At 37.9% G+C, this 24,381-nt stretch overlaps 1 protein-coding gene across 24 annotated transcripts in view; it reads right to left on the bottom strand.

Annotated features, from left to right (window-relative positions):
• INPP4B (inositol polyphosphate-4-phosphatase type II B) overlaps positions 1 to 24,381 on the bottom strand; it is a 304,962-nt gene that overhangs the window by 162,784 nt on the left and 117,797 nt on the right. For all 24 annotated transcript variants that reach the window (XM_080590944.1, XM_080590935.1, XM_080590949.1 and 21 more), the window contains 2 exons: positions 22,999 to 23,043; positions 768 to 886 (listed from right to left, as the gene is read on the bottom strand). In XM_080590944.1, the coding sequence (XP_080447070.1) occupies positions 768 to 886; positions 22,999 to 23,043 (164 nt within the window). The remainder of the gene's footprint in view (positions 1 to 767; positions 887 to 22,998; positions 23,044 to 24,381) is intronic.

Raw genomic sequence — 24,381 nt, 5'->3', positions numbered from 1 at the left:
ATGAAGATCACAAAGAGCTCATGAAATATTCTCACTGTGTTTAAGTTAAAACAAGCCCTCGGTAAAGTAAGTTCAGGTGTGTATTTACAATAAGACTTCTCTGTTCTTAATGAATCTCTCCAGTAAATCAAGCAAGTTACACCTACATTGTCTGCTCAGACTTAAACAATTTTCCATGTAAACAGTTTTTGCTGTTTGTGACACTGATGAAACAGCCTGAGACAACTTGTGCTGTAATATGCAATTCAAGTTACTAATTATTTTATATGAATTCAAACGTAACATACACACTTTTCTAATAGTAGGCTAATATTTTTCAAGTTGCAAAAATGTCAACTTTCCAAAAGAGAAAAAATAAACCAAAAAACAAAGAATAAGACTACATAACGTGCCTACATTCTTCTGTAATTTAAAAATACATTCCATACACTTCACATTTAATTTAGCTTTATTTTGCATAGTCTTGCCCTTTCAAGAGCAACTACTCCCTGTTCAGTGTAGACCCATGCGTGAAGAAGCGGAGTATTTTCTGTGTCTCTGCTTGGAAAAACAGAGCTTTCATGAAAAGGCAAGTTCATTTCTAACTGTTTGTCCTGGTCAAATGCCAAGAACTACAGAACACTCCTAGGTATGCCCTGTTAACAGCCAGAGTGTGCTTGCCTTACTTAAGACTATGCACTAACTTACTTTATTTCTCATTCACTTTCTAAAGAAAAAAGCAAGCAATTCATTAATCAACATGTTAATTGGATAAGAAAGACTCTCACCTCCACGATTTCAGTGCTTGAATACCTCGTCAAAATGTGCTCTGCTGGATGTACCACTGAGACTTGTATAAACGTATTCAGCTTCCGATCACGGGTAGCAGCCACTAGACCCTTGCATGCTGGAGACAGTACAAAAGAAAAATAAAATACTCAAAAGAAAACTCTGGGAAAACTCTGCCACAGGCACAGGACAAAGCAGACCACACTAGCTCCAGATCAAATCTCCAGAGACAAGCCGATTTAACAGAGGAAGTACCTTGGAAGTAACTTACAGAAATAGGAAGTCACATGCTGCAGAACTCAACTGAGATTTCGTTTCCACTAAAAATACTCACAGCTTCTGCAAAGCTCCCTGCCAGAGGCTCATCAGCTCCAGTATATGAATGCGCGCGCACATACCCACACACTCGCACACGTTGGGATAGTGGGTAATTTTACATAAGCATTCATTTGATTTGCCTCAAAATCTTAGCAGCCTGAAATGATCATCTCTTTTCTGTCAATTCTCACAGTATATGGCCACTTGAAAGACATTCTAAACCAGTTAAATGCTATCAGTCATTAGACTGGTTTATATAGTCTGACACCACATTACCAAGTTTTTACTAGAACTAACAGAGAAAAAAATCTACATACCTAAAAGCAGACAGCAAAATAACCAACTCTTGCCAGTGACTGGCATATACATGAAAAGTGTAGTTGTACTCTGGCTATATGACATCACCATTAAAACTCATTTTACTTGATAAATATGGAGCAATCCCATTCTTGTTTAATAATCCGTTCTTAACCTGGACTTATAGTCATATAGGTCAAGTTCACTCAGACTAAAATACCTCAAAGTCTTCTAGAAGAAAAAAAAGAGGGGGGGGGGGGGAGGGGGAAGGGAGGAGGGTGAAAGCACCAAAGAAGAAAAAAGGAGGGGGAAGAAACAAAAGCACAATTAATTGCTTTGCATAGAGGACATGTACTAACAGGGCATTGGCTCAAAAGCAAAACCCATCCACCTTACATTCAGTAACGAACACACAACAGTGAATACTGCAACAAGATTTATCCAGTGTTTTCTGCATTGCGTAAAACTACTCTGGGATCCTAGAATCCTGGGGGAAGAAAAGAAAAGCCTATGGTTTCGGAGAGGCTAATTGTCAAGAAATAGCTAGGGACATTTTCTAGGAGTCACTGCCAACCAGGGGCTTCCTCAAGTACAGCTGACCTTTAACTTTCTAAAGGTGAGGCAGATTATCCTCACAGTAAGCAAACCTGGTCTGATGAGAAGGCAAGGAAATCTCTGATGCACACAAAAGGCCAACTCAGCTTGGTTTGTACTTTTTTTTCCCCCTTTGGGCTTGCACCTGCTGATTGAGAATTAAATAAAAAAACTGTCCAAAGGTGGTTTTTTTTTCCCTACTCTTCCATAATGGGTTTAAAAGAGAACAAGAAAACAGTTAAATCCAACCTTCCACTTAAATCTAACCTTCATGGAATATTTTGAAGTTTCTGCTTTCGCACAAATTTCCAATGAAATCTGTCGAGTCTCAAACCAACCTTATCATAATTTGGCGGTAAAAGTAGGATAACAATAAAGGTTTGTGCACGATGGAGTCTTCATGAAGTAGCACCAGACTTGAATAGCAAGCGATTCTTTACCTCTAAGGCTCACCATATTTTTGAAAATACTCTAAATATCAGTAACATCTGATAGGACCAGCAGAATTATTTCAGTATATTTACTAAAAAGCACTTAAAACACAAAAGGTTGGGCAGACACCTGCCACTTTGAACTATAGCCTTTCTGAAGCTCATCGCAAGACCTTGAAATGAGAGTCTGCCAGCAAACACACCTGGCATAATGAATTGGTACCAAATCATCAGAACTTCCACCTGCAGCCATTGGCACCTGAAATCCTGGTCTTACACCACCATCCAATCCTTAAATGGCTATTCCACTCTGTAATCCTGCTTTCAGAAGGCAGTGCATTAGGACGTGCTGTTTCAAAGGAACAACAAGAGAGCTGATGTTCACTACCAGAACCTGGAACACCAACAAACATTCAGTCAGATTTTCCACAGCCATCACAAAGGAAGGCTAGCAAGCTCACATTTCAGTGGACCTCCAAAGATGACAGGAATATATAAGAAGATAAACACAGAAAAAGCCAAACTTTGTGGGGAAAAAAAAAAAAATACAGAGGCTCTAGCAAGAACCCTACAGCTGAAGTCTTGTAAAAAGTACTAGTGCATGGTGAACAAAGGTAAATCCCTCAACAAATGAAAGCTTGATTTACCTGTGGGATATCTCAAAAACATTAACCAGATAGGACTAAGTTTTCTATCAGCCTATTTGTACAGGCTTTTATGCTTATGAAAAACTTTAAAAGATAGGAAGAAGGCTGTACTAAGTGGTCACCATCTTGGCAATATCTGAGCACAGGAGACCATTCATTTCTATGACTGTAAGGAAACCCAGTCAGTAAATCATTTCCTCGTAAACAGGCAGCCCAGCAACATGATCTGGAATTTTACTGGATACAGTTGACATGAAAATAATTCATCTGCATACCTCCAGTTGGGAGGATCAGTACAAAGTATCACAAGTCTCTAGGAGCCCCCAGTGCAGAAAGATAAATGAAATAAAATGAAACACTCATTTACTGTGCTGACAGTTATTTGTGCCTACTGTGACATGGGGCTACTGCTGCTCACAGCCACCCTTCAGTCAGAGAAGATCCTCAATAAGATTGTCACTGGCAGAGAACAGAAGATTTGGAGTGACACAGAATGTGTCAGTTTGGGCACTACAGCACATCACTTCCCTTAAAAATGCCCCGAATGACATGTTTAACAAAACGTAAGGGCTTCTTCTTAGCTGATACCAAAGAATAGGAGAAGTTTGTTGTATCTTACTCACATCCTGGTTAGTTATACAGCCCCGCTTGGAATTATTGCCCCTTGAACTATTTTACAGGCAACACCTCTGACAATCTTAAGTCTTCCCAAAGAAACAGGCAACACTCTTTGCACAGGTTTAACATTACATGGCTGTGCAATAAAACACAAGCTGGACGCTCTGAATTTAAATAGATCTGTTGAATGTGACTGACAAGTTATTCAAAATGTAACGGATGAAAATACAAACATGAAATGCAGAGCCAGGCTGTTTTCTTAACACAGTGAAAGCAGGTAACCTAACATTAATATACTTCACACTATAACCTACATCCAAGCAGACCATATACTTAGGTCACACTACTTTTCAATACTTCACTATGCTTGAATTAATTCTGGAAAAACTCATCAACAAAACTCAAGGAACTGAAGTGACAGCTTGTACTTACATGCCAAAGTTATATGAATCTACTCATTGTGACTGTTGACTCAGTGTGTAAAAGCCTGAGTCATCCATTCCCCTGGTGATCCCATCTCGGCTGAGCCTACCAGTGTACAACGAATGTTTAAGGAAGAACTGCATTAGGAATAATTTATGTTTTCGTATCAACAAAGAACAAGTTAAGCTAGCAGGAAGAAACCATTCCTCTATGTGACAAAGAAAAAGAAGGAAAAAGACAGCAAGGGAATCACTACGTGTGGAACAAGATGCAAGGCTGAATGGAAACTGCATTCTGGAATACATTTTCAAATATATGTTTATGTATTGTGCAAAATGCTATGGTCTACGTATAAAACTGTCTTACCATTTAAAATACCTTAAATCATAAAACATTTAATCATTGGTATCATTCAACACTTATTTCTAAAGAATAAAAGCAAAGTGAATATTAGTTACTGTTTCATTTTCACTGCTGTAGCTGTTCTATGATTAAGGCTACAAAATTATTCACAAATCCCAGTAAACAAGTGCTCCTTCTCTACCACTCATGCCTATACATTGTCACGCACGCTCTGCTACCACGCATACAAGCTGCGTGTGCAGTAAACACAAGCTGGGTAAGAAGATGTTTACTTCCTGACTTCTACCCTGTGCAATATTTCCCTGATATCCCTCACGCAAGTCCTTCATGATGCACACTGCATGCTGCTAGCTGCATTCTTCATCCTTCTCCACCTGTGTGCACAACGCATGCAAAGACAACACGAGGGAATAAGTGGTTACTGCTTGGCCAGAACCGAACTATGCTGCAAGCAGCAGAACCTTGCTTCATGTTTTTAGTGACAAAGACATGGTGGAGGGAGAATTTTCTGAAAACGTTACTGGTATAGAACAGAGAACAGGGGAGAAAGTCTAAAAAATATATACTAAAGGAGAAAGGGAGCACTAAAGGAGAAATAGTCTGGAAATTACTCAGCTACCTTCCCTGAAACTACAATGATTCTGACCAGGTGTTCAACATGGCTCCAAGCAGTGAGTCCACTGGAGCCAGAAGAAATGAATCTGGCAGAGAAATGCGCAGATGCAGCATCTCCCAGAACTGAAAAAGCTCCAGCAGCTGGAACAAGCTACGTGGGCAGAGACAAAGACAGACATACTCTGCTCGGAGTTGTTTGGGAGAGAAGCCAAGGACTAGACCAAAAATTGGGAAATAGCATTGACTTTGCAATGTTTGTACATGTTGGACAGTGGGGGAAATAACAACACATTGGTGAACGTCTTACCAATCTAGGGATTCACAGAGTCCGTGTATTATCCAACATTGTAATTAGTGAGGTAGCTTTTTCTCTAACCAGTGGCAGAAACAACCCAATTTCCCATGACTTCATTCCTTCCCATTTTCCAAACCCAGACAGATGCCAAGGGGCTGCCAAGGGAGAGGAATTAACCACTATCCCCGTTTTCTCCACAGCATGCTATTTTGTATGCACTTGGAACAGAAGATCAGCAGGATCTGAAGATAAGTGGCATGGGAGAAGCCTGTGTCTCACATAGACATATATATGTGAACATCATGTTCAATTATTTTTTTTCCATTTCACTGGTATTACAGCCGCATTACTATCCCAAAGCAACTTAGTTTATAAATAGTAACGTACAGCCTGTCTTTATAGACTAATTAACTGAGGTGCAGCGATTCCTTAGTGGGCAAAAGGACACATTAACTAAGAGCACTGCACAATCAGACTTGTGCAACGTGTAACAGTGAAGTGTACATTTTATTTTCCTCCACCCCGGGGGTGGTATAAGAGAAGAATGCCTGCAAAGCCGCTGCTCCAGCCTCCACTGAACACACACCGCTAACCAAGGTTGGTGAGAAGATACCTCCAGCCAGGCACACAAAGGCTTCAGAATAATCCCAGAATAATCCAATTTCTGAATCTACAGGAAAACTTTGGCCATATTTGATTTAGGATTGTAAAGGCAACTGCAAGAGGGAAAAGAACAGGAGAGAAATGCGTCCTCTGTACCTCAAAACATGCCTGAAAGCAACCGAGGCAAGTGTTTGAGGACTGCTATTAACTCAGAATGGTGTTAATGACCACCTCATCAGCTAGTGTCCCACAATTAGTTTGGTTTTTTTTTTTTTTTTTCGTAATCATAAATACTACTAACTGGTTATCCGGTTTATGTGCCAGCAACAATGCTTCAGTTTACTGGTGGGTAAGAACACCTCTACCTAGGGATTAGAAAGAACAGACACCCACACTACGAAGAAGTTACTCCCACAGCAATTTGCCATGTGGACTCCCAGTGAAATTCACAGCATAACCCTGAGTATTAAGGAAGGAGTGTCTATAGAAATGAAGATGGTATTTGGATCATGCATTCAAGTAGAGCTCCATTGATTTTTACCTAAAAAAAAAAAGCTCTAAGATCACATTTCCTGTCTCTGGGAGTGAGAGCCTTGTGTACGAAAATAAAACACCTATCTGTTCTCTGCAATGTACAGCTGGTTCCTAAAGTAACCTAGCTGCATCACAAGGAAATGCACATACATAATACAGTTAAGTATCCTTCATGGATGCTTGTAATTAACAGTGGGAATAAAATTTCTACCAACAGTCCAAGGAAAAAAGATGATGAGAAAGTTGTATTAGACAAAACAAAGATATCTATGAAATTTCTACAAATACAGGTTTAAAAAAATCAAAACAATATTAGCAATACTCACTGTAAGTAATATCTCACTATGCTATGTAGAAAAACATCAACCATTACCCACCTAATTTGCAGCTTATTGAATACAATTATTCAGGAATCATTGAAATAAGATAGAATCAAGGGCTGCTGGGAGAAAGCGCTGTATGCTGATAGGATAAGTGATCATGCCCAGGAGTCAAGATGCAAGCTGTACTCAAGCCATTTGCATAGGAAATGATAAGACCGGTTGGAATTATCACTGAATACCTGAAGTGTTGAATTTCAGGACAAGATCTGCCCACTCCGGGTTTTGCAGTACTAGAGAAATGTCAGTTTGTATTTTGTGTTTTACTCTAAGTTTCATGGTGGAATAGAGCATCAAGTATGGAACTTTTGAACCGTATCCTACTTTCTCCAAAAAGCTAAAATAAATGCCAGGGCTTAGACCATAACTTCACACTGCTGATACCAGCAGCAATAATAGTCATTTCCTGAGCGTGGGTTTCAATTCTTCTGACGTGTTAGAGCAGGCCTTTTTTCATACTCCTTCCTTACCATTCAGCCTAGACAACTCCAGTTATTTATAGAGCATAATCATCATAGATGCAAGAAACTCAGGAATCTGGCTGACTGGATCAACGTATAGCTCACAGGCGTTGTATTGTCACTGAAGAAGGGAGAGCATGATTACTTGTGTTAACCACCCATTCTGTGCGACTTACATTTGGGTCGTGCAGTTAATCCGTTACTAACTTGTTAGATGATCTGCTCCAACACACACACTGCTAGCAATCGCACACCTCCAGCTGGATTTACAGTCGTTTGTAACTGACTTCTGCTACCTCTGTGTTCTAGACTCATCTACACACTGGCAAGGTCACAGAAGTCATTTTCTAGCTTTGCTCAGAACAGCTGGTTTCTTAAGTCATGAAGCAGAGAATAAACTGCTCTGGATCTGTATTTTTCATCACCTTTAACTTTGGAAACTCAAGAGTACCTTTTTCATACAGTGCCATATTCAGTTATAAAAGCGTAATTGTTTCAAAAAATATTACATTTCCTTATTAAGCACACTGTGCATATAACAGTATAGTTCTCAAATGCTGTAGTAGTCTAGAGCCAGCAAAGCAGAGTTTTTTCTCATGTTTTAGGTTTTTAGTTATCATCTATACCTTCTGTCCAAAGCTATTCTGATCACGGCACAGTCTATTAACAGTGTTTTTGCTCTGCCCTGAAGGTGACTTCAGTTCTCTGGTGATAGTAATGAGGAAAGGGGAAAAAAAATGCTTGAAGACAAAAAAAATTGCTATGCATAACTACATTCCGAAGTATATTTCATATCAAAATCTATTTTGATAAGAATCCACTGCTATTCTAAGGCTGAAATTTATTTTGGCATTGTTGGCATTTTAGAATGCCACAGAAATGTTCAAATGTCTGGGAAACAGAGTTAAATACCACTTCCCCTTTCACCTTTTCCCAATATTGTCATATCAAGTATCTAATTAAGTTTAAAAAAAAAAAGTAAACTTGCTGTAATTTCAGATTTCCCACTATCCTAAAAATAGTGATTACAAGTTTAAGCACCAGCTGAAGCATTAGAAGAACAGCAAATAATACAGAGACTTCCTTTTTTATTTTAACTATGAATTTCTTTATACTGTAAGCTCACAGCAAGTGTCTCTAACCTGTTACAACTTCTCCCAGATTTTGTAAATAAAATAGATTCTGCTCATTCCTAACTTTCTCCATCTTCGCAGAAATTTATAAATTCACAAAAATATATCAGCAACACTACCAGAATATTAAAAGAAACAAGGTACCAAATCTCTTTCATGGGAAGTTTTCAGTCAGCCCCATCTCTTTTTATTATAGCAGCGTACATGGCTTACTTTGACATAAGCATTAATACAGTGCTATACCAGTTGTCAAATGAAACATTGTGTGGTTTTGATCCTCAGTGCACAGTATTACTTTACAATGCTGTAGAGAGAATCTTTTCCCCCTAATATATAAAGAAAATGCAGCTGTTCTTTATCCTTACTCTAAATCCATGTCTTCACATGCATCCTTACGATGTATGTTCAGGCTTGGTAAATAAAGAAGCTTCCCTTCCAAAATAAAGCACTGCAATCAAGCAACACAGAGTCCAGCGACTATGGCAGACAGCAACCTTCAGAAAGTACTTGGAAAACAACATGAAGTCTTTTAGTGAGCTTCTTCACTACAGTACAGAACACAACTGCTCAATGGAGCTTTAATTAACTGAGAAACACTCAATTCTAAATAGAAATCAAGCTACAGGAAACCAGACTTCAGCACAGACTGATCCAACCTGCTTCCTAAGGACATTGTACAGCCTGTGCAAGACCTTAGGATCCCACAAGTACACTACTGTGAACACCCAAGGTAGATGATGTTGATATTGACATGAGTACACCTAAGCAATAGCGCACTTTCAGTGGCTACCATAAAGGACGCCTCTTTCACATAAACTTTCCTGAAGCCAGCTCTCTCATGAATTATCTGGAAACCAGCTATGCAGCCATAGCCCTTTAGCCCACAAGAAACTGCTAGTGAATACCATATTCATTTATTCTTCAAATAATAATGTTACATAATAAATGTATGAAGAAATATTAATTAAGGGTTAAAAGAATCTTCATGTGTCTCTGTAGAGTTATCTCCTGTGGATCTGAAATTTTAATCCAGAATGAAGTAGGTATTGCTGCTCTTCACCACAATGGGAGCACACTCATCTTAAAGTCGAGAAGACTGCTAGCCCATTTTAGTTTTAAAGTAAGTTCATTCAGAGTCTCTACAGCCAACAATCCTCACCTTACCAGGTGTTAAGAATTCTGGTGTTCAAACAATATTAAGACCAAATTCTTCTGAGTTCATCACAATGAAAACCCGTTCTCATCCAAACCCTCAGAAATCAATCTTAAATACAACAGAGAGGATGTCTGATTAAGTTGTCAGCTCTAACTTGTTTTGAGCATCTAAACAATATTTCACAAGATATTCAGGCTTTTTTTTTTCATTTAGTTCAATTTATCTCATTTCAGCTTTATACTTCACATAGCTGGGAAGAACCACACTTAAAACATGGTTAATCACAAAAATTTAAGTGTCCATAACAGTACTAGAAACTTTATTATCAGAGGGGGCGAGCAAAACCATGAAGAAAAACATTTTTTAAGTATTTTGTTTGTTTTGAACCAAGTCCTTCCAAGCACCTCAGATAGCCTGGTGTGCTTGTAACAGCCACAGCAGCCATGCTGCATCCAGCATCATGTGGGGTTTGCAGCGCTTCGAATATAATTCCCATTCTACCATGGCCCACAGGGGGACTTCATTTTCAAGTCAAATCTCACTGTAGAACATGCATTTCAAAACTTCCAAAAATAAGTACATCTATAACTAATGTGTTCAAAAGGGGAGGATGACTTCAGTCTTTGATTAATTAGATATTTTTCTTTTTATAGAACTTCTGTTCCCACATATGAGGATTAAAAAAAAGTCCACTGGGAGATGTTTTATAACATGAAAGTATTATCGCAATTATTTCTATAGGCATATTTAGAGATGTATTTAACAACTGCCATTTGAAAGACAAATGTTCAGTTAACACAGTGCAGTACCATTAAGAACCATAGAAGAGCTATGGTGCTTTGAGTAATTTTAAAAGGTTCTGTTAATAATTATTGGCCTAGCAAAACCCAATTGTTTCATGGCTGTTTAGTTATTACCATTCTGCACAACTCTTGTTGTGCACGAACTACATAACTACTGTAATCTGTAAATGATTTCTTTGCTATTTGTCTCCTTAATTATCTAAACCCTTTTGGAATTATAAGGTGACTATCTTCAAACAGAACAAAACACGAGGAAAGAGATAGGAGGAAATCTCCAGAGAACTCTTCACTAAGTGTTTTGCCGACTGGGCTAAAGATTAGAAAACACCAACTGCAAAAAGTGACAGCAAGAAGTCAAGAGAAAACTCACAAAAAGCCAGACGGCCACAAGTGGGTTTTCAACAGAGTACTCTAAGCCTTCACACACCTGCTGCCTAACTCTGGAGGCATTGAAAGTCTCCAGATATTTAAGCTTTCAACTGCAAGAGGTCCCTACATGCCCACAGGTCAACTTCTGGGCATGTCCCAGTTGCATTCACGATGCTGAGCATCTCTGAGCCCATCTCAGGCCCTGTCAAAATTTGCAAACCCCGCACCTATCTTGACAGTCTCAGGCTGGCAGGTAGTGGCAGGGCACAGCTGCTAGTCCACACTCCACAAAAACATCACCACTGATTTCTTTCACAACACACCCAGCGGGAAGGCTGAAGGAGAAATGGTGCCAGTGTCCCCTTTTAATTCAGTAAAAGCACTGGACCAGAAAGAGGTCAGATGCAGGTCGGATCCAGGTTTATCGTTCTGCATACCTCTACTTTAGCAGCTACAAACCACAGAAATTCATCAATTATCACTCAAGAGAAAGTGCATACAAGTAGACCTTCAAATCTTTCTTTTGAAGACATCCCACCTTGATTAGAAAAACAAACAAACACAGAAAGAAAGGAAGAGTTATTGCCAGCAGGGGTAGAGGGGACCTGGGTAGGAATCTGAAAGGCAATTTCTGTATTTTACATTAAATTGTCACTCACTTTGGGTCAAGGGCACAGCCACTGTCCTCTGAAGAGACTCCAGAACTCGGGGCCAGCCCACCCAGGAAAGGGCTTTAATCATTAGGCAGTCATCCTCAGCTTATTTCTCTTGCACTCAAACTCATCCTCAACTCTTATGAGTGGAAAAAGGGGGAAGAGTTTCGGTTGAGAGTAAAAAGTGTCCATTTGAATTTTACTCCTGGCCAACACTGCTGTAAATACATCGAGTAAACATTTTTTGCTCTGTTTGCATTTTACAAGCATTCCCACTAGTAAGTCTCATCTGTGAGAACATACAGGAAAAAAAAAATCTTCACATGCAAATATACAAAACAAGCATTAGAATGAGCACTGATCAGCTAGTATCCCAGGCCACACCCAAAGAACTTTAATTTCACATTTGCTCAACTGTCTCTGGTTCCAACTTGCTCCTTGCCCAAGAAGCAAAATAATTCATGCTGGTGTCAAACCCTTATCTGAAGCACACTAAACGTACCATAAAATATTTCGTAACAAAGCAAGAGTTAAAACTTAAAACTGCTCAAGTTCAGATGGATTACAGTTTTTGAAGCTTAATTTCAACATAATTATAAGAGGTGGTTTAGAGATCCTGAATAATTTCTAGATCAAGGCAACAGATACCTTAGTAGCACCATATGGTACAGAACATTGTGATAGTCAATTGCAAACCAGTCAACTAACAGCAAGCTCTGAAGGGCACCCAAAATCCTATTGCCGAGTTATATGACAAACATCTATCAGAGATCCCAGAAATATTTTGGTTAGAAAGGACCTCTTGAGCTCCAGTCCAACATCCGTGTCTACGCAGGGTGACCTACAGCAGGATGCCCAGGACCACAGTCAGTCAGGTTTTGACCATCTTCAAGGATGGAGACTCAACAGCCTCTGTATGCATCCTATGTTGTGCTGGGTCAACCTCACAGTAAACAAACAAAAAAGTGGTGTTTTTGTTTTGTTTTTTATTATGATTGATTTTTTTGTGTGTTTTAACTTGCATCCATTGTCTCTTCTTCACTGAGGAGAAGAATCAGGCTCCCTCATCTCCACTGTCTCCTTCCAGTTATTTATACACCTTGATAAGATCCCCTAAACCTCTCTTCTCCAGGTTGAAGAGTCCCAGCTCATGGGATACGATGCTCCAGCTCCCTTAATCATGAATGTTACTTCTTGCTTCCTAAATTATTCCAATAATTCTGTCCAATTATTCAAAAACACAATCTCTTTCTTGTACCTACCCAGCAGAACTCCCAGAACCATAAGGGGCATTGGACATCAGCAGAGAAGGCTAACATTTCAGCTACTGAAGCACAAAGAAAAAAAAAATTGTATACATAGCGAAGATTGCTTAAGAGCCATTTTTATTAAGTAGAACTACAGTTCAAAATTTTACAGCTACCCGATTTTGTAGTTTGATGAAAAAAAAAAAAGCCCTTGGTATCATTAAGTGTAGTTTTAAAGGATTTATAAAAAATGTAGATTATTCTTAGTAATGCAAACTGCAGAGTAGACTAACATTCATCACTGAAAATATTCTGCAAGCACTCTATGCCTTCTAAGCTTCTCTGACAACAGCAGCGTAGTTTAAAAAGAAAAATAAAAAAATTATGTCCTGAACAGTTAAAAAGAGGTTGGGAAATGTTGGAAGACGACAGAAGTGCCAGAACTGCCATCCAAAACTCTGTTGTGGGTAAGCAAGTCTTACAGAGCTTTCTGTAAGAACAAAGAACACCTCATCCTGAGTTGGCTCATTGCTCTCTGTGTATAAATGTCTGCAAAAGAAATTGTTCTCATTAAGGATCTAAATAGCCCTCTGCATTCAGATCTGTTTCCTGCAACCACAAATCAACCAGTTATGGACCTACCCCTTGTTATGTGTCAGAGAGGGCACATCACCATCAGGTCATAATAAGAGCTGTACCTTGCAGAGATGCTGGTCACACCACGGGAGAGTGGGCTGACTGCCAGCCTCAGCTAGCTCCTGCTGCCCAGGAATGTTATTTCCACAGCAGAGAACTGCTAGGTAAGCTGTCATCGTCCCCTGCCCAGCTCAGCCACCCGACCACACACACTTCTTCCACTCACTCTACTCCATCAGTCCAGCACCCTAAAGGTGTAACAGACCCTGTGCATGCACACCCACACCCCTCCCAAACCAAGGCTCAGTGCATGAGATCTCAGTGGCCCATGTGGAAATCATGCTAGAAAGTCTGAAGATAGTCACGAGAGAACGGGGTTCAAAAACTGAACTGCGAAGAGTGCATAAATTGGCAAGACAAACAGGAGAAAAGTACGCACAGTAGGTGATGTATTTTGGGGGAAAAGCAGGATGAGAAAAATATTAAGGAAAAAAAGAACAGCATATGCCAAAAATAACTTCTCTTTAGCTTAATGATCTTTAATCGTACATTGTAATGAAGTAGTTTAAAAATACCCTGGAAACACAAGTTTTCAGTTACATTGGAATAATTTAAAAGTTTATGTCACATTCACTAGAATGCCTAATACTTTAGAAATCAAGCATTAAGCCTGTAAAAATACTAAGGGACAAATTAAGGTACCTACTGAGCTTATTTTTTTTTAAAAAAAAAAAACATAAGTTACAAATTAATAAGCCCAATTTTGACTGAATCACATCAAATGTCTACCTATATCAATAAATTCTTAAATAACTTACTCTTTTCCTAAGTAACTTTCAATAAGCTTCACAAGTTACCATAAAGGTTTCTGATTCTTCGAGTATTTTAGCTGAGAAGCTAGAAGTAGGTCAGGAGAACAACATGAGTACCCACATAAGGGTAAGAAGCGGGGTAGATTAACCCATGCTAAGACTGAGCTGTTGTAGTTCCTCTGTTTCCAGCACCCAGCCTCACTGTGGCACTGAGCTAGTACTCAGCCTCACCGAAAACTTTAGAGCAGCAATTCAGCCTTACCCCTTAGAAACTCTGGATACAAAAAAACCTGAAATACAGGAATTAACATTTTTCACATCTACAAGAATGTGTGAGGTAGACAAACATACCATTTTCAATACCAAGAAGAAACATTTTACTGAGAAACCTTTCAGTTTCATTAAAGATCTGAAAAAGAAAGGTCCTCCGTACTCTTATCCTCCTCATTCCATGGCCATATAAGTTCAACAATTTTCTATCTCTGGCACAATTTCAGAATTTGTACATTTCTGACAGAATTTAATCCTATTATCTGTTGCATCACTTGAGCACTCAGTTGATAAAACCCTGTCTCTCAGAACAGTTAAAATCCATAAAAACCTTTCAAGTGTTAAATAGCTTTTCAAATTCAGGTATCTACAAACTCCTCTCTAAGCAGATTAGCCGTAACTATTCAAAATTTATCTCTAGATACATTTATATCACAACATGTGAGAGTCACTGTGGTATAATCTTTATTCTATTAGATTTAAAAGAAAATGTTTCTCTTAGTCACATCCCTGATTGGTACACGTTCGTATTTACATGACTGTCATCTCGTTTTGCCTGGTAGCTCAAGGAAAAAAAAAAAGTATGAAAAGCAAAAGCTTCCAGAAACAGGAGATATTTAAACATCATAGAACCGAACAAAACTGCCTGAATACAGTTTGCACCTGGGTTTACTTATATTAATACCCCAAAACATCCTCACACTATTTATGACTCCTATTAGGATGTTAGCAGTTGCTCTGCTCCATCACACCAAATGTGCTGAATCAGTATGATCCACCTGACATTAGTGGCTCATCACGTGCTCTGACCCACTGCAGAGCAAGTACACATCCCTGCAGTTAAACCCACCATGGTGAATAAGTGCCGCATAGCAAGAAGTAATACAGAATTTTAATCTCTCTAACCTGCAGAAACTGAATTTAAAGAAGTCGTAAGTGCTTCGCAAGTATCATTAAGTAGCAGTGGATATCAGCAAGTTGGAAGCATATCCATGACCACTTCTATAAATAATTACTTATTAACACAAACTAAGTAGACAGAGTTAGCAAAAATGACTAATTCTGTACTAAACATAATGGGTTGTCAGCCATGAAACATTTCCATGTATGGAACAGATATCTTTCTCTAATTATATTCTACACAGAAATATATATATTATATATTCTCCCTATACAATATATATTTTATATATTTATTTCTATATATAAATACTAATATTAAAAGGGAGAACTTTTCAGATTTTCTCAACATGTGAGGAACAAGCAGACCCGTAGCTGAGCAGCTTCCCAAGTTTCACTACTGAAAATTTCAGAGTCCCTGCATAATCAGCAATATAATTGAGATTAATCTTTAAAGACTGTGACAGCACTCTGTTCTCTGGGTGCAATGCAAATTAAGACAATCCCCACCCCAAAGAGCTAAAAGTCTAGATTTCCAAAATGACAGCAGTGCCTAAAGATACAGATTTGAAAAACCAGCCTCATTCTCCAGAACTCAAACACAGCATTATCTCGAAAAAATGAATAAGGATATGAGTTTTTGAAAGGAGTATGGTTTGCAGTTTCATGGTGTTATTTTGTTTTTTATTATTATTTGTTTGGTTGGTGTTTTTTCCCCTTCATTTTCTGATTTTTTTTATTTTAACTTTCCAGTATAGAGAACATATTCTTGAAAGATGGTTTAATGTAGTGAACACTGTACGCTGGTACAGTACGTTACGTGGGGGTGGGAGGGAAGGGTGGCAGAACATAATGAATCAACTAATATGACAGAGAAATGGAGAATGCAGGTTGGCACTGCCAAGTGGAATGGGACTTGAATGAGACTGAGTATGTTCATAACAGTTGAGTCAGACAAGACTAAAAGGTGGCAGTGTTTTAAAGGGAAAACATCAATACTTTTTTTTCTTTTAATATTTCAACAGTGACATTATGATTACCTCATTACATCAAAACTGTCTAAAATTACCAAGTCATACTGGTAAGATCCAGCCAGTGTTGGCAACACCATTGATAAAGATATCCCTTTTTCTTGGACAGGGTAGGAGGCATGTAAAATTCAAGAGTGTTGCTGTACTTTTAAAGAGGCTTAAAATGACAAAGGAGCAGAGCTTGAGAAAGCTGTCTATAAAAAAACAGTTCTTTCAGTTGGGCAAGGGCTATGACAACCCCAAAAGCTTTGTCAAAAGCTGACAAAGTACTGTGGGAGGACAGGTGGATAAAGAGGATGTGGTATCTCAGCAAATCCATCCTCAAATCACTTTTCATCAGTGCTCACATAATGCCCGCATATCATATAGAAAGTTTGTTTTGAGTTCCACAGAATGAAAGAAAACACTAAGGGCTTTACCCTCCTCCGTAAGTGACTGAACATCACTTAGCTCTAGGCGACGCTGCTTATTCATTTGATCGATGCACATCATCCTGCTCTATCACGAAACACTGCTGAAAAGGAGAGGACAGCATGACATGAAAGGTGAAGGGCATTCACTTCTTGGAACTCTTCTGGTTGCACTTCTTGCCTCAACAGCACACAAGTCTCTTATCTCAAGTTCACCTGTGTAAGGTGGGAAAAAACTTCCAAGGAGTTACTTTTAAAACATGGCAACTCCGATTGTCAAAACCACTCAAAACATGCCCATTATACTAGGCCTGAAATTGGTACCTCTTTGGAAGGGGTCTTTTGTGTCTAAGTTCATCGTAGCAATTAGGACTTGCTAAGAATAAAATGCATTTTCAGCATCTTATGATGCAGTGCAAAAGCCCCAAAACAGCCTGAAGCCCAAACAAGCAATTCCCAGAAGAAAAGAGAGGATTCCTTCCAATCATATGACATCTTTGCTACTTAGTTGTTCTGTGCAAATTAACTCATTCTTCATCTACTTTGTTATTGGGATGAAGCAGAATCCCAATGCTGAGTTTTACAGTAACCAGGAAAAAACAGGAAAACACACCTGAGTAGGTCATTGGGTAGAAAGAAATTGTATAAGACCAGAACAAATTTGTATTAGATTCAGAATAAATTTGTATTAAATTCAAACTTTTAACCAAAAACATCAGGTTTTAAGACAGCAAAAGTATAAATCTGCTCTTCATGTGACTATTAAACTAATTTGATTCACATGGCCTTTAAAACAAAAAGGAATAAAAAACCTAGAGCATACAGTGACACTTCGATTCATAGAGAAAAAGATCACTTCTCTTTTCGTATTTTCTCAGAATGTGATGATTTTCTTTTTCATTTGACTAATAAGAAACTATTAGTCACTTAACTGAAAAACCAAAAGCTGAGTTAGATGGGAAATTCTGCTAGAATCAGGATGTCTGATTCCAAGCTTATGGTGTTGATAAAACTAGTATTTTTGCTCATTACTCTTCTAGGAACAGCTGCTGCCAAAAAAACTCCAGATTATGTTTCTGAATTGGAAAAAAACGTTTGGTCATGGTCTTTGAGCAGCATTGACGTACCATTTAGGTTCAGTATGCAGAGTTTAATCTGCTTCAAGACCTTTTCCAAGAGATGCCATCACAATACTACCCTGGGAAAAGCAAAAAGACAGTGAAGAATTAAAAAAATAGTTATCTGTGTTTACAGGTAGACAGCTCATGTATCAACACACCACTTGGTAAAATGGAAATATAAATGCCCTAGAAAATTTACGTTTTTATCCTTTCAGCTCCTTGGTTATGTTTTCTATGAATTGTGTGCTATTTAATGAGTTTTTGAAAAAGGACATAACCAAGACTTACATTATTCTATACTTTGAAAAGTACATAGAGGTTACACAACAACAGGACAGTCCATCAAATTTCACTGCCCTAACATACCTCCCAAGAGAGGGAAAGCTTTTGGAAATGCTCGACAGGTGCTCTCATTAAAATGAGTACCTGACTATGACTGCAACATGTGCAGAGATATTACTTTCTAGGCAGCTATCTAGACAATTATACTACACCCACAACAGTAATATCCTCAGCCGTCTCCACACCTCTAATCAATTAGAGAAATTCAAGAACACTGAAATGCATCCAGAGAAATTCTACTGGACATTAAAGTGGTAATGACCTTTCCATTTAGATTTTATTTCCTCCAATGTATTTCTCCATATTAATGTCACATTCATTACTGAGCTCAGCTCTGAGCACTTTTACTACCAACTGAGCCTTCTGCCTTACTCCCTCCTTTTTCTTGAGTTTTCCTGTGCTGCTTTGTCAGTTCATCATGAAGTAAATGCAAATACCTTTAGAGATACAAGCTCTTAGAAACTTCACAAGTGCTCGCCTGTATGCATAATAAAATTTATATCCCATAACCTTTATATCAGTGTAAGTAAGTAAGCTCATACTACAAAGTAGCTACACTGAAATCAGCGTGAAGTCAGGAACCTACACCATATGTAGTTAGATCCAGGACTCAGACTTGGATATTTTCTAAATCAGAACAGTAACTAGCAACCAAAAAGAGTTAAGACCAGAACAGTAAAAAAACAAAAAACAAAAAAACAAAAAAACACAGTAAAAAGAGCTAACTCTGTGCACTTCAGCATCACAGGGAAGATCTTCATCAGCTTCAGTGTTTGTTAGATTGGCTTGTTACTTAGGCTTAGTATCTGTTTTTCCTCCCATTGCCCTGTTCCACCCCTCTACTCAGCACCGTGCACAAAACAAGATGCAGTACCTTCCTGGTGCTTCATAAAACAGCAGACAGAAGAGAAAGAAATGACTTGAAAAGACAAACAAGATAAGTTTGAAAAAGCAAGCATCCCAACAGTTATAAGGTTCAAAAAGCAGCTGTATTCCAAAAGAGTCCTCAGGAATATTAAAACAACTGAAATAGTAGCAAAAAAAAAATCTTAGAATTTTTTTTTTTAAAATCTACATGAAGATGGGACTCCAAAAAAAAAAAATCAAAATCAAGTTCACTGCAAAAAACGTTGCGTGTACTGTGGTGGAATGCTCTAGTTCAGAAGAATTTTATCCTAGTAAACACCTCAGAAAAAAAAAAAATTTTTTCTTTGGTTGTTGGTTTTCAAGGTGGTTTTCGTTGTTGTTGTTGTTGTTTTTTTATTTTGTTTTTGACATTTTATCAAGAAAATACTTGGCAGGGTGTTATGGATAATAAATGCAGAAAGTGAGCTACTATACCAGAACACAGGCCCTAGAAGAATTTGGACATAATGACGTTATTTCAAAATCTAGCTATCAGAACCTCAGACATTAAAGAACATTTAGATATACTGTCACTAAATAAATCTGGTGCATTAGACAGTATGCATGCATTAATGAAAAACCATATCCTATTTTAATTACTGGTAAGCTCCATTTCTGAAAGTTCTTTATTGATCAACTATTCACCAGTGACAGAAAAAATGTAAATTATGTGGCAATAACTGAAAAATACTTTTAAAGTTAAAGGTATGTCTATATGAGCTGACATAAGCAAATGCTTATTTGCATACATATTTTTGGACATTGAGTCTAATTTCTACTTAGCTAATACAATACTGTTTATATGTCTGTGACTAGAATTACATATATAAACCATTCTTTCAGGAATGGAGACCAGTTTTATATATCATTAGCTGTTAGCTTTGTTTTCCAAAACATAAATGCTTAAGACCAATTAAATTATTTTTACAAGTCTCTACAGAGCCCTAAGATGTGGTTGCTTTAGGTACACCTTGTAGTAGTTGGCTTGCTTGCAGCAAATCTCTATGTATCACCCCTGCTTACCGTGCTTTGGTTCACTGGACAACAAGGCCTTGGAAGTCCTTTGTTAGTGAGTGCTAAGTTTCTCATGTATTTACTGATTCCTAAAACTATAGCTACCCGCACTGCTGTAATACGGGTATTGAACAAAATTACCTTAACAGTCTAATTTTATAGAGTTCAAGCCTCCAAAAGATAGAGCAGCCAAACAGTGCTCTTGGCCTGCCAGCAGCAAAGAGGCAGCTTTATGTCTCAGCTGGTACTGCAAGGCAGCGCATCTTTCCCAGCCAAATTCTTCCTTTCACATCCATAAGCCAAAAGCAGCTGCTGCATTCATGTCCATTTCTACAGCACAGTGGTGGTGAGTGGGGTGGCTGCAGGTAGGAGATATTGCCATGGCTATATTGATCTTACAGTAACAAGGATAACAGCTTATGATAAGTTGAAGTCTTCTGTGGACCACTCAGTCACTTCAGGTGGATTTCCGTGATGTAAATTAATGTTTAGTATTATTTTAAAATAAGAACTAAGGATCAGACTTGCTGCCAAATATCCCTGACTTAAAAGCATTGACCAGGAATACCAGTCAAAAACACGAGGTTTATATTTCTACTTGTTACGTGAGCAGCAGAAGCAGACCTCAGTGTATAATACAACTCCATGACTTGATCAACAATGCTGCAGAACAAACCAGAAAACAAATTCCTACTATAAAAAAATAAAATGCAAAAGACACCATGGGTGAATGTAGCTTCATCCAGCATGAGTGTGAAAACCTCTGAAAATAGTTACACACCACTTTTTTTTTTTTTTTTTTTTTTTACACTTCTTCCTGCCAGGGCACATTTGTCACAGATAAAAACTTTTCCTGAAGTACAGCTTATCTAATTGCCAGTCACTGTCTGTAGCACCTTCCTCCCTTCTCCAATCCCACACCAGGGTCATTCTGGGAGTTTGTTATGGCTGGAGCATTGCAATTTTACTAGTCATGCCTAAATACTCCAGTCACATCATCTACAAAAACACGTATGGAAAGAAACAGGAAAGTTACCTTTCTAACAGAAAAGTTAGAATAGCTTTTAATCATTATTATAGCATGGTAATTTCCTGACAGAACTAGGCCTTTTTTTTTGTGCCAACTTTTAAAAATTTCAGAAGTAGTCCCTACAGAAGAAAAAAAACTGTTCTACTACATTTTTGTACAACTGTAACCATCTAGTTCTTAAAAAAAAAAAAACATACAGGTAAAACTACCCTGGTATAGTTACAAGAATCTAGAAATTACTGCATGAAATAGAACTGCATCTGCCCAAAAGGGCACAGCTTTAGGGTATCTGCTTTTAAATCAGTGTTGTTACTGCCATACAAAAGCCAAGCATAACCCAGTTCAAAGGACAAGGCCACAAGAGGCAAAAGTGACAGGATGAACAAGGTGAGTGCCTGCAATCACGCCACTGATGCCATTGTGTTTGCTGTACTGGGAGGGTTGCAGAAGGAGACATGTTTGTTGGTTAAGTTCTCCAAACAGTGGACTTCAATGGACTTTTATATAAAACCCTTCTTACTGCACTCTTGTTCTTTTGCTGTCTTACACACACACAGAGTGATGCAGGGGGGAAGACCAATCTGGTATGGTAAATAAACAGGAAGGAAAAAAAGAGGGGAAAAAAAGAAAGACTGAAGTCATGATTTCCACAACTAGAACATCCACTGCTACGACAGATCCCTCTTGCCCCGTTACAGTTGGACAGAACACTTTTAACGGAAGTGATAGTGTGGTGGTAGTAGTAGAAACTGTCCCCTCCCTCCCCCCCCAAAGATTTTTATGTAGAAGATTTTTCACATTCTTGCAGAATCTTTCCAATAGACATTTTTAAATTGTTTCTATCAGAGGAAATATAACAGATACTGAACAGCTCTAAAAGTTTCAGTGTACAACTATAAAACAAGATGCATATTAACAGGTCATAGGAATGCAAAAATAAGAAATTTGCCAAGTATATTTATGTATTTCAGAAAATATGCAGCATATAGCACGAGATATTTCAGGAGATCTGTTATTACCAACTGTGATTTTACTGTATACAGGAAGAGACAATAAGCAAGAAGCCTAGCTATTAGTCTGATTTCTGATAAGGTATTATTGTATTTAATTCTTCAACAGCAAACGATCTTGATACTTAGCAAATTTGAAATTTCAAGTTTTTGCTCTGAAAGAGCAATGAAAGTTAATAATTCACTTTTCTAAACGGTACACTCTTCAGGAAGCAAATACTGTGGACCTTTATGTCATACTACAACTACATCATTATTTTACTAGCTTTCTTGATTTACTCAGCCATCTTTATCATGCTGTATACCCCTGTATAGAGAGGATGGCTGGAGCTGACGGAATACCTCCTGAAATTAAGTTATTTGTCTAACCCAAAGTATAAAAAGGGAAAATTAGGCAAACATTCATATCAATTTCTGTCTCTAAAAAAGATCAAGGCTTTTAAATAAAGGTTTGTTCTAAGGGGACGGCACTGCCATCTAAATGAAAGGTCTTTTTTAAAAGTGCATCTTAAACACACTTCAAATCAGTAACATTTCATAAACAACATCGACAGAACTACTGGGCAGATTTTCAGCACAGTAGAGAAGTAGAGCATTTGAGAAGTCAGCAGATCTGCATACCTTTTAACCGAACAGGAATACCAAGACAGCATTTCAAAGACACATACACACAGGCAGGTCTCGTGCCTATCTTGCCTAAATGAACCAGAGTTCTTACATTCTTTCTTTTGAAAGAGGCAATATGCTGCATTACATAACACTACACATACGCACACACACTGCAAAGAGAAACAAAATGGTATCTTACCAAGACTGAACTCCAACTTTGGCTCATTTGCAATCCTCTGAATACCTTTTAACATTAAGAAAAAAATTATTAGAAATAATTTGATTTTGATATATTTTTTTAGTACAGCTTAAAAGTTTCACATGCCTTATTCATGCCTCATTCATTACCTGCCACTGCCAACAGAGTAACATTTCATAATGAAAAACCTGTAGTGAAAGAGGTCTTTGCATGAAGTACTTGTCCAGAAAAAAATACAACTTCTAAAGATGACTTCTGTCTTAGTAACGGAAACTTTTCATTGATGGGAAAAGAAAATAAGAAAAAAATCATGTATTGATATGTGTAAGATTTTAGATCACAATTATCTACAAATGTAATGTTTTCCTGACAGATACTAGAACTTTTTTTTTTTTAATGGGTACGCTATCACATGAAAAAGAAAAACGAAAAGTATGTCCTGTGAAAGTATATAAATGAGGTTAATCTAGCAAAATATATCACAAAGGTGTTGTCTTACAATTTACATGTAGGTCAATAAAATAACCCTGCTCTTTATTGGAAAACAGTACTTGAATTTGTTTTTTCATATACTGAAAACAAGAACATTATAGTTCCCTCCAGTTTGGAGTTAAGTTCTAGTGCATATTTAGTGCTAAGGGCTATATATTCTACCTACATAGGACAAAGAAGTGAACCACAGAACCACAAGAAGAGAAACACAAGATGAATGGTTAAATAATAGTGAGTTGTTCACCCTCTGCAGGAAGTAATTGAATCCCAACTACGGTATCGATTAAACTTGTAGAAAAGAAACTGTCTCATGGTAACATTTATGTATCATCTCCAATAAGCATCATTATTAAGTAGTTTAAATTACTGAAGTACTGAAGAAATTGGTCCGACTTGTGCGAACCAAGTTGGTATAAAATCTATAAAGTAAGATTTTTGTTACAAATATAAGAAGAAAATAGCTGTTCACGTTCCATGAAAATTTCATGTTGCAGAATAGGTCTGGCTTTCAGATTGTTCTCATTATTGTAGCTAATCATTCAAGTCTGGCCAGAAAAAAAAATTACAGCTGCAGAGCTTGGAAAGGTCTTGGTCAGTAAGAAATAATAAATAAGATCCTTTTTTTTTTTTAATAGAGTTATAAAAATTTCTCTGACCACAAATTTCTCAGAGTTCAACCTCACCACGAGCAGAGTCAGCATGTTGGCCTGGAACATTTTTATGAGTGTGCTGGACACAGGCTTGATTAAGTAACTGGGCAACTGAAATACAGGGCACAGCAATACAGCATAATTCAGGCCCCCGTGCACCCAACATGACTCAATGTATCACTACATGCTTTCATACCCCCAGTGCTTTTATATTACAAAGTACACTTTCGTGACACTAAAT

Source organism: Anser brachyrhynchus (genome assembly GCF_964034855.1).
Source record: "Anser brachyrhynchus genome assembly, chromosome: 4".
NCBI lineage: Eukaryota > Metazoa > Chordata > Aves > Anseriformes > Anatidae > Anser > Anser brachyrhynchus.
Note: the sequence above shows the minus strand (reverse complement) of the source record. Positions and strands in the feature narration are given on the sequence as shown.